General features: G+C 34.4%; 2 protein-coding genes across 2 annotated transcripts in view; both read right to left on the bottom strand.

Moving 5' to 3' along the window:
- The window catches only part of LOC100185333 (ras-associating and dilute domain-containing protein-like), an 18,400-nt gene extending 10,509 nt beyond the window's left edge, over positions 1 to 7,891 (bottom strand). Inside the window, exons 1-6 of the mRNA XM_026839842.1 lie at positions 7,703 to 7,891; positions 3,906 to 4,071; positions 2,473 to 2,651; positions 1,758 to 2,390; positions 1,154 to 1,308; positions 647 to 726 (exon numbers count right to left, since the gene is read on the bottom strand). Coding sequence (XP_026695643.1) covers positions 647 to 726; positions 1,154 to 1,308; positions 1,758 to 2,390; positions 2,473 to 2,651; positions 3,906 to 4,071; positions 7,703 to 7,811 — 1,322 coding nt within the window. The 5' untranslated portion in view covers positions 7,812 to 7,891. The remainder of the gene's footprint in view (positions 1 to 646; positions 727 to 1,153; positions 1,309 to 1,757; positions 2,391 to 2,472; positions 2,652 to 3,905; positions 4,072 to 7,702) is intronic.
- Positions 7,892 to 10,466: 2,575 nt separating this feature from the next.
- LOC113475578 lies at positions 10,467 to 11,250 on the bottom strand. The gene is made up of 2 exons (XM_026839844.1): positions 11,015 to 11,250; positions 10,467 to 10,813 (listed from the first exon to the last, which is right to left on the bottom strand). The coding sequence occupies exons 1-2, from the start codon at positions 11,218 to 11,220 to the stop codon at positions 10,675 to 10,677; spliced, it is 345 nt and encodes a 114-aa protein (XP_026695645.1). The 5' UTR covers positions 11,221 to 11,250; the 3' UTR covers positions 10,467 to 10,674.
- Between the last annotated feature and the right edge of the window lie 319 nt (positions 11,251 to 11,569).

Here is an 11,569-nt window from a genome sequence, read left to right as displayed (position 1 = left end):
ACGTATGAGGATGAGTGATTGGTAAGAATATNTGTAAATACGCTTTGTACAACTCCTGTACCATGTGTTTATTGTAAACTTACATTAGCTAACGTTGTCGTCGCTTAAAATCGTTTGTTTTTATGAATTTTGACAAACCATAATCACGCAGTAATTAGGTAATGTTAGAAGTTAATATTAATCATATGATGTTGAATTAAAAATAATGTTTCAACTACGATTAATAATGATACGGTAAAAGAGTAGTGCATTTAATGCGTCCCCACTTAAGTGCTAATAGTTTGATTAAGTCGTGAATCGTTGTGTAGATACAACACGTGCCGTCGTTTTCCTTCAAACTGCCAGACAGTGTTTCCGCTATGTAAAGCGCATGAGGAAAGTAATCGTTTATTAATCGCTCATCGTGCGGTTTTAAATCTGAAAATTCAGTCTAAAAATTATAAATATATATTATGATTTGATTTCAATCCAGAGAATAAAGAAAAATACTAGAATTAAAAATTGAAATAAGTGCGGAAAAAAGTCACGAAAAAACAACAACAGCAACTGTTCGACGAAAAAGGATCTATATGACCATAACGTGCTTAATAATGGCGCCCTCTATAACTTATAGAGAGCGCCATATGGTACAAATCTTATAACTTACTTGGATTTTTGCATAACAAGTCGTTTTGCTTGTGAATTGATATCGCGTGTTTCATTATCTTTGCTTGCTGCATTTAGTACCTGAAGTTACAAGTAACTTTTAATAAGAAGAAAACCAACTTTATGTTAATATCAAAACTTATTCTTTAAATATGACTGATAATTTTAGACAACCCATTAGTGACCACGGTGTTGGAGCAATTGCCGTTAAGTGTCTTACCCAGGGACACATACACTCACAATGGTAGTAGCGTTGAGTCTCAACCCATTACCTCTGGGTTACAGCCAGGCGCGCTAACCACTATGTCAGGCTATAACGAAAAGACAGAATATAGCGACAAGACAACACAGTTGTTAAAACAGACTTACAGTTAAAAACATATTTACTTTTAGTTAGAAGAAAACAAGCGTGGTCGCTACCCCTGACAAACAAGCCATTTATTTTAATTAAGTTAAACTTCTAATAATCTAATAGAAACAAAAATGCGCGTAAAAAAGAAAATATGACCTCCGATTTTAATCGAATTTCAAATCGTCTACAATGTCCATCTAAAGGTTTCCAATAAGATTGTAGTTTAAGTGGCCGTTCGTGATCGTTTAATGGTCTGATGTAATCTTCCTTAAAACTCTCCATGCACGACGAAGATTCAAGAGAAGAGTTCGCTGTCACACAGAAATTGAATGAATGAATTAATAAATGTAACTTACTTTATCCTTGCGTGGCGAGAAAACGACAGTCGTTATCACACGGGTTTAACACCTCGTGCCAGCTTACGAGTTACCATGTATGTTACTTTGTGGGTAATTATTTTTTGCGGGATTTTTTCATTTTTTTATGCGTTGTTGATAATTTGGACAATCCATTAGTGACCACTGGGTTGAAGCAATTGTCGTTAAGTGTCTTGCCCAAGGACACATACTCCCACAATGGTAGCAACGTCGAGCCTTGAACCCATTACCATGGCAGGCGCGCTAAGCACTATGCCACGGCGCAGGACAATACTAAATTGTAATATTTTTTAAAAGAAGTTTAGGTAATTCTTAATTATCATATTTTTACCCACACGGCTACATACAAGATTCGGTAATGATAATATAAATGTGTTAGTTACCTTTACTCCTGCTTTTCTTTATCATCTTTACCTTCAGTCCATTATAACGTGATTGCGGTATGTTTTCTGTTGTTAGCCGACCTATAACCTCGCAAAGAATATATTTTTTCGCATGCTGTCGCTGTAAGCCATATCGTTTCACTGCGGTTTTTACAAGTTCAAGTGCGCTAGATTCTCGGGTAGCCATAACGCTCTTATAGTTCGCACCTGGGCTTATTGCATCTCCAAAGATCTTCATAATACCAGGAAGATTGGCATCCGAAGAAAGCTCTGGGTTATTTGCTGTACCTCTAGAATCTTCCAATCCAATATCAGATACGCTCTTAGTCTCCTTTCGCTCCCGAGAAGATGAGCGTTGTCTGTACTTCCTTAAACTTGCAAACAATCTTCTTGCAGAAGATGATCTACCGGTTCGATATGATGACGTCATCGTGTCGCTCTTTTTTTGTTTAAGGCTTCGCATACGACCTCTGCGTGTTCCACCTTCCTGTTGAAGCTCATCAGTAACAGCTACTGGTAGGTTTACAGTTTTTCCTGCAATATCCTTTTGATCCTGTCTTTGAGTGTGAGTCAGTTCATTTTGTAGTTTTTGTAGATTCTGATATTCTCGTTGACTTACGTTACTGGCACCTGCTGAAAGCAATAACAAAAATATATGTCTTGAGTGTATGACAGAAAACATCTGTCGATTTGACACAACAATTTTTGTGATTACCTTTTACGGAAGGTGAAAACGCCATGGCACTTCTTGTTTCTGTTTGATTAGTTTCAATAACTTTTAAACTTCCACTGCGACTGCTTCCACTTAAATTTGTTTGCCCAGATGAAAAACTTGGTGATGACGTCACCAAACTTTTTGTTTCTTCATTATTTACTTTCGTTGCCAAATTGAACCTTTTATTAACAAATAGAAAATAATGATGCTGTTTTCTAAGCTTTCTAGTTAGTATTAAATGTTGTCACATAGTATAATTCTTAGGTGGTGTCGCAAACGACGCAGCCGAACATAAAATAAAGGCAGTTGTACAACAGATGGCTGTTCACGGTAACTGGGTATGAAAGGGGAAATTAAATTTCATCAATAGCCCTCGAACTTTAAAACCTCTTGACGTATAGGCTTAATGAGGATTGTGTAGTGTTTTCACAAAACGTGGTAAAACAATATATAAACCTCTCATCAAATTAAAACAACACCAAGACAAGTATATTTTCAAACATATTGCAGGTTAAATATTTTTAAATAGCTTTGAATAAATAAACGTAAGGACCGGCTTTATCCTCGCGTGGCCGGAAAACGACAGTCGTTATATAACACGTATGTTTTGTTTCATGTACACCTCGTGCCAGCTTACGAGTTACCACGAATGTAACTTGGCGGTTAATTGTTTTTTTTTGTGTGGCTGACAGTTGAGACAACCCGTTAAAGGGCCATCCCAACAAAAATTGTATATTGGTAGAGATGCTCAAATGTGGTCTAAAGGTGCCACCAAAGTTTCAAGAAGCAAAACACCTTCAAAAAATCGCAGGAAAAAAGGCGCTGAAGTAAAAAAATCGGCTGCTGTGCTACAATAAATGAAAATTCCGATAAGAAAAAAAAATTAGATTGAACCAATCGAATAAAGTTAAGTGGTAAGCGAAAAGGTTCCAAGTCAGCATATAGTATGTAGCCATATGTTGAATCAAAACACTACCACATTAAAAAGTCTATGTGTTACAATATTTTTATATATTCACAAAGAAGAAACATTCATTATATCAAAATTTTATTTTACTTCAGTAGTTTGGAAACTAGAAACGGTCAAAATTGAGTGACACCTTTTTTCTTTTGAGAAATCCCATGCATTGTCGCGCGGCCGACTTTTTTATTTCAACGGTTGAATTTGCGGTTTTGACACGCATTTTATTTTAAAAGCTGTTTTGTTGTTTGAAACTTTGATGGGACCCTGGCCTATAGGATCACAAACAGAGCATTTTCATCAACACACTAATTTTGATTTTTTGTTGGTATGCCGCTTTAAAAAGACACTTACAATGGTGGCAGAGACGAGCCTTGAACCCATTGCCACTGGGTTACGGGCAGACATGCTAACCATTATGTAATAGCGCCAGTTAAACTAAAAATGTAATATAACCATTACGGTAATTTACTTTTCCACTAATTTTCTTGTATGTTCTGGGGAAAACCCATCTCTTTTTGTGCTTTGCAGTAATTCCAAATTTCGGTAATTTCCAGTTGTCACGTGGAAGGTCAGAGGGGACTTGGAGTTTACAGCTAGTTCAAGTGGTCGATCTTCTGGGTCAAGTAAGATCTCATCTAAAAATGAGTTACCATTTGCGTTATGATAAACGTTTTGACTTTCGTACAATTCATTTATTTTAGTTAAGCTATAAGAAGAAGTTTTTGGAATGCAGCATCAACGTTTATGTAATACCACAACAAACCTTTTAAAAAGAATAATCTTACGTTTTCTAAGCACTAAAAATGAGTACTTTATAGGCAATTGCTTGTTTTGAAAATCCGCTCTATTGGGACACACTGCATTAAACCGCTTTATCTATATATTCTTAAGTTTCTACGTAGAAACCAGACGATCCCCGTAGTTTAGCGGAGTCTATTTTTTTAAAAAAACTTCTTTTTTCTTTGACTTTGATGAAGACATTATATACCGATTTCACGCTTAACAAAGGTTTGGTCACTGATGCAATATAACTCTCCAAAATTGTTTCGCTATGAAACTCCGACTCGTTTAAACTCATCGAGTTTAAAGCAAACAGATTTCGCCTATTACCCTACAAATATCCCAGTAACAGTGGGTGGTCAACCATTTGACAAATATTTATAGAAAATGGAACAAAGAGAACGTATTAAATGAATATTACGATACTGCGGCATCACCATGTATACACCATTAACGCAGTTCTTCGGGGGTTCTTTATATTATATATAGTAACCTTAAACTGAAAGTCTTTTAATTTCTTATATCGAAATATCCAAATAAACTTACTGAACTGATCAGACGTTGAAGTGCGATCAGAAAACGATATGTCACAATCAACGCAATCAAATGAAACGTAGGTCGGCTCGCACATTCTAACCAATTTTGTACACAGTATAAACACTGCCCTTCACCATACATTTCAAAAAATCCAAATCTACCTATTGGATCTGTAAAACAATTCTGTTGTGAAGAGTACTCACTATATTCTATGCATATCAAACAAGTTTCGTAAATCCAGTGTCGTCACAAAATTAGCTTAAAACTTATTTTTTGTCCGCAATACCAAGTGTTCCGCCAGCTCTAGTCTAACTTAATTAGCAGTCAGCAATTATAATAAGTGATCGCTATACGTACGGTACAGCTTACACTGCCACTTAAAAGCTGAACAAAACAAAATTGAGAGACACAGTTAATAATTATGCCGTAAATTCTGTCACTGAACAGAATCATCTGCCATGCCAGCAGCATTCCATGAAACAATCGTGAACATGAATTAAGAATGATACAAATTAATCTAACAAAAGATATCTTGAACATTAAAATTGAACTTGTTCTTAGCAAACGAGAAAATATATAATTCTTCTCATTGTTTCGTCAACCTTTACTTAATTTGCCCTCAAAACAACCACGTTGTATTGTTGTTGAACCAAACGCTATATTTCGCAATTAAGGAAGTTATAGGAGAGCAGCTACGTATAGCTTCCGTTGCAAAAGGAAAAAGTAAAATTTTCTTCAGTAGATTTTGTCCGAATGGCAAAGTGAATGATTATTCGTAAACTCAAATATAGTTACATTTGACTTGATCTGAGATCCTTGATTAAGGAATGTTCAGTCCTCATAATGGGCTGACTGCTTGCTGTTAATTAGCAGCACTCGAGCAGGCACTCAAGAATAACGTTAAATGTTTCGATTGTCGTTGCTGGCTGGTTTCAAACGCTTAACGCTTACTGTATGCATCAAGAACACCCAAACAACTAGTTTCACTAAACTACATCACTCAATATGGTAACAGAAATGCTTTTATGATCATAACTATTTATGAAAAGTCACGAGTATAGACTATACTGCTGTACAAACAACGTTACCTAACAAAGTTATTTTGGAACATATATATCTTCGTATGTTTTGTAATATTTAGGAACGTTCAGTTACAGAAGCACAATAGAATCATTGTAGGATAACACTGGAGTAATCTTAATTAATGAATGAATCTCAGTAACTAAAGAAGTATATGTCTGGTCGGATTACAGCCTTACATTGTTTCAGATCTTTACGTTGGTGCTGAGTCCAAGCTATAATGAAGCAGATTATATAGTAGGAAGCGGGATGGTGGGCCATTTCCCCCTTTTTATGAATTTGATTACAAACCAAACCGAAATCAGAGTTAACAACAACATTTTTAATGGCTGGAAAAATATATGATTTAGGTGCTAAACTGCTCGCTGAAACAAATTTAAACGACTGAAACTTTATTGTTTGCGATAATTTATAAACAAAATAATTATTTCCAAATATATATATATCAAACCGTTTGTTCCAACGTTTTTAATTAAATTTAATAAATAATTCAATTTTTCTAACAAGCGCTGTAAACTGTAAGCGTTAACCTATACCTAAAGGTGACTGTAGTACGCAGTATTCGGCTTGCGAATTCGCTTGCAAAATCGTATGCGAACCCGTGTGCGAATTCGCGTCGCATTCGCATGGGATTCTTCGAAACGTTTTTTCCGATATCTATATGTACACAGTATCCGGTGTGGGGAAAACAAAACGTCTGCGAAAACTATTTGTTTTCAAGTTTGTAAAGAGTTCTCAACAAATGGGTATCGCGTGTGTTTGTAACAATTTTAAAAAAGTTTAATTACAATTGATTACGACATAATATTTTTTGACCTGACAATTGATTACGACATAATATTTCGTACAGTTTGATTTTGTCTCATAAAACTAGTTTTAGTTTTGCAAAAAAATGAGATATATCGTCATAGGAAAAATAGGCAGGGGTAAAAATGAGTTTAATTTGAAATAAAAAAGTATCGGTTTAAAGTTATATATATAAAGGGTACATAGCAAATAAACTAACACAGCTTGTTAAATTCGGTATAGGTTAACTAAAAGTTGCAGAATACTGCTAATGTAAATATATTTCAATTTAGAGTCTCATCTTCCTCCACATTGTAGTTTTGTATGTTTTCATTGCCAAACTTTGAAAGGTTTGCTTTTAATTGAGTAATTTATACCTCAGGGAATATTCAACTATAAGATACTGATATGATAAAAAGATAATATTTTGAAAATATATTCGGAATTTGGTCATTTGCACTTGGTGATAATTTATGAGAAGTGGCTTGTGCCAAAAACAAAGTAGTAATACCCAATTTGTGGCAAATATAAAAACTTTATTAATAGTTTTAATCAATTTTCTGTTATTACAGGTTTATATACATTTGTAAGATACAATATTTATCCATTGATGTTCGAACATTACCCATAGTTGTTCAAACAATATCAATTATTATGCAATAATAAAATATATGGGTATCATGTAAAAATTATAGCAGTAGGGAAAGAAAAAGAATGTTTAGACTTTATTTTCATAGCGTACAGTATTATTTCGTGTTATTTACGTATATCCCTATTTATAAATACACTTATTAATCAAAATTGCCAATGATTTTAAACTGTCCCATCTTATCCTGTGTGTTTTCGAATTTGTAAAATATCACCTGTGCTTAATTAAGTGTCCTATCTCCCCCCATTGTATTATACATATAGTGACAATGCCATCAAATCGAGCATTGAACCCAGTATTTTTCGGTTGTGATGCGGAACTTTTTCTCTTCATATTGTATTAAATAGGCTATAAATCTTCAAACAATATATAAGTTCCAAACAATATACCTAATAAAAATATGCATACTTTCAAATTATTACTAATATGCAAACCTCCGTTAATAACTTCTCGTATATTACATTTCACATCAGCTGAAATTGAAAATTTTTCGCGTAATGTAGGTAGAATATCACGCACTTGGTCACGATCGGAGAGCGTCATCAAACGGAAACTTTCATGTTTACTCAACGAAGATTGATAGTAAAATCGAACAGGACCAGAGTAGGTTATTTCATCAAAGGTCTAAACGTAATATATTTCCTAGATATCATGGCTTAGATTAATGTAGGGTGGGGTAAGATAGGACACGCAAATAAATAAAACTTGCCTTATCCTCGCGTAGTCGGAAAACGACCGACGGTATAACACGGGTTTCATAGTCCTCGTGGCTGCTTACTAGTTATACCACGAATGTAACTTTGTAGGTTAATGTTTTTTTGTTTTTGTGTGTGGCTGACAGTTTAGGCAATTTATAAGTGACCACTGATTTGAAGCAATTGCCATTAAGTGTCTCGCACAAAAACACATACGCCCACAACGGTAACACCATCAGCGACAAGCCTTGATCACAAAACCTCTGGGCATAGGAGGCATATATCGGATGGAAGAATCTCATATTATGCTTTTTCATCCATTTAAGCACGTTGTATTTGATCACAACTAAGTTTTTTTATTACCTAAAAAAAATCGCCTTTACCATTTTCTATGACAGTAAGAATACTGTTGAATAATAATGTAAATCTATTTTGGGTATTTTTAAACGACTATACCAGTCCTGTTGCACCTGTTGGCCCCTTCACAGAGTCGGCATCGCAGCGCGTATATATGTCCCGCTATACGAGACCCATAAACCCAATTGTCTCCCATTCCGGTTATAAATTGTAACGCTTTTTCCTTTCACTCACTTTAAACTAAACAAGAAAATGGCATTCGGACACAAGTATTATTCGAACCGGTTTGCGTTTCGAAACAGTTGTAGCCTGTAGTTCACGATTGTTATTCTAAGTGTCAAAATAACATTCGCCGACGTATTGTGCCGTTGTTGCTGACTGTTGTTATAGTGTCGTGTATTAAACAATTCAAAACTTCGGTGGCTCATGAGCTTATTATATGCTATTTAGACAGAGGACGACATGCCCACCCGTGTTATTCGCATTGAGTGCAGCATGCAAACCCAAAAGTGAAAAGTAACACTTTTTGGAGTCTCAATGCTCATACCATCTTCTCCCACAATGTAGTTTTTAGATTTCTATGACCCCTAACCCCTAACCCCTAACCTAAAAGTGCTAATAACACACAAAAAAACTCTAACCCGGTAAGAACGAAACAAAGAGATTAAACGACGGCTCGCTAACCGTTACACCACAGAGCCGAGGATAGTACACAGAACGAAAGAGCGTATATAACCTACCTAATTTGGGAAAGATGTTCTTACTAGTGTTTTATATATTTATAAAGGTATTTTCAGTATTGAAGTAATTTGTTTTACACTTATTACCAATTTAAAGTGTTTCTTTGTGTATTTTTTAAAAATAATAATAAAAAAATGAGCGCCCACTTGTGAAAAAAGAGAGTGATGATCTGTTAATGAGTCGTAACTATTTAAAAATAATATACTGATGCAATAAAAAGATAGTATATAGAAAATACATTCGAAATTCAGTCATTTGCACTCATTCGAAATTCAGTCATTTGCACATCAATTGGAATTCAAACAATACCCATTATCGTTCAAACAAAACCATTTTCCATAAAATAATGTAAAGTAGATAACATATTATCAATTACAGCAGTAAAGCAAGAAAAGAATGTTTAAACTTGATTTTCAAAGCGTACAGAATTATTTCGTGTTATTTACGTGTATTCCTTATAATAAATACACTTGTTAATCAAAACTAAAAAGGATTTTAAACTGTCCCGTCTTATCCTGTGTGTTTTCAAATTTGTAAAACTTCAACTGTTATGCGAATTGCTAAATAACTCATAGTATGTTTTCTTATACTTTTTGAATTGTTGTCAATTAATAAAATAATGATAGTATTAATTCGTGGTACGCTTAGATAAAAAAAAATATCGTTTTAAAGGATTATATATAAAGTTTACATGCTGGTAAAGAAACTATAGCGCAGTCGGTTAATTTTGGTGGAACAACTACAAGTTACAGAACAATATTAATTTAAAGATATTTCATTTTTTGTGCCATTTCCCCCCAATTGCAGTTTTGGAGATTTTTATTGCCAAACTTTAAAAGGTTTAAAAACTTATACTTCAGGGTTAATTCAAGTACAATATGTAACACCCCAAAATGGTCTTATATTTTGATTTTGAAAATATTATGCAATATGTGCTAAAGTGTCCCATCTTCCGCAACCCTAGTATAGGTCTTTCTAATAAACTAATGAGTTAATTTATTTTTAGTTGTTTTAAGAAATTCCTTATCACCTAAAACATATGGTGATAGGAGATTGAGAGTTTTGGTATTAAAGTGAATTATTGTCATTTTACTGTTTTGGCGGCCATCTTAAAAATGACAATTTTCTGATGCTCCGATTCTTTTAGATTTTCAATACATTATTCTTGATGATAAATACTACAAAACAAAACGTTGAAAACACTTTGTAGGAATTTTGGGGCCAAACCATATATTGATCTGACTAAGAAACTTAACGACAATTTCTACAACTCAGTGCCCATACCAATGGTTATTGTCTAAACTGTCAGCAATCCGCAAAAACATCCACCCACTAAGTTATAGACGTGGTAACTCGTAAGCTGACACGAAGTGTATAAGAAACACAACATCCGTGTTATAACGACTGCTGTTGTTTTTTTGGCTAATCGAGGATAAAGCAAATTTCGTTTCATGCAAACCATAAAAAATTATTTCGTAATTGGATACAACGTTAAATGCAAGTTATGGTGCGCAATAGAGAATATATATATCTTAAAACTATTTAAGTTACCGCTTTATAGGACATTAAATATTTCATGATGATGTTGGTTCCACTTTTCAGTACGTGTTTATTCACACAATAAGTAAACTTACGCTTAAAAGTTTCACTCTAAATGCTCCAATTTCGCTTCTTCTATTGAAATTGTCAACTTTAACCCGAAGCTGGGCCCTTCTTTCCTGAATGTCATCATCAATAGATTGTCGCTGTCCTCTGGTGAGATATGAGTTATACGAATTTCGTTATTTAGTTGAATGGGAAAATATGGGACACGATGTAAAGTGGGAAACTTTTTATTTGATTTGTTTTTATGGCCTCCTACAGTGACAACCCGCCCAAAAATTACGCCGAGTCCCGTTTCCCCCCACCCTATACTACAATAAAATTGTCTAGCATTCAACAGAAATATGTCACCTTTTAGTCGCACGGTTATGCAACTTTCTTAGGTGATCAAGTACGACAGGATCTGTCAGCACGACGTTAGGATCTGAAGCGTGAACAAGATGTTCAGGAGATAAAACGCTGTCCTGAGACATACGATCATCAAAACATTCTTCTCGCTTGCCAGAATTGTTTACGTCCTTTATTTGTAACGAATCTTGGTCACAAAAACAATCCATTTGTCTGATTGCACAGTTTGCCTAATCACACTAAACTATACATTACAATTCATTACAATACTACAACATATAATTCACTAACATTAGGAACGCCAACAAGTACACTAGCCTATACAATTTAACCTCACCGACCATGTTCTGTAAAGTAAGAAATTACTTTAAAACCTATAAAGCCGGTCAAAAGCCGTATCTTGTAAAATTATCGCACTTGAAACATAATTGGTATAATTAAGGTTTAATCTCTATAAAGTGCAATGGTTTTTCTCTAGGCTGTTAGACACATGCAAAAATAGAGCATTTGTAGCTCTTAACATGTAAACGTTTATAAAAATGTACATATCGTTAATAT

The sequence above is a fragment of the Ciona intestinalis genome, unplaced genomic scaffold, assembly GCF_000224145.3.
Source record: "Ciona intestinalis unplaced genomic scaffold, KH HT001058.1, whole genome shotgun sequence".
Taxonomy (NCBI): Eukaryota; Metazoa; Chordata; class Ascidiacea; order Phlebobranchia; family Cionidae; genus Ciona; species Ciona intestinalis.
Note: the sequence above shows the minus strand (reverse complement) of the source record. Positions and strands in the feature narration are given on the sequence as shown.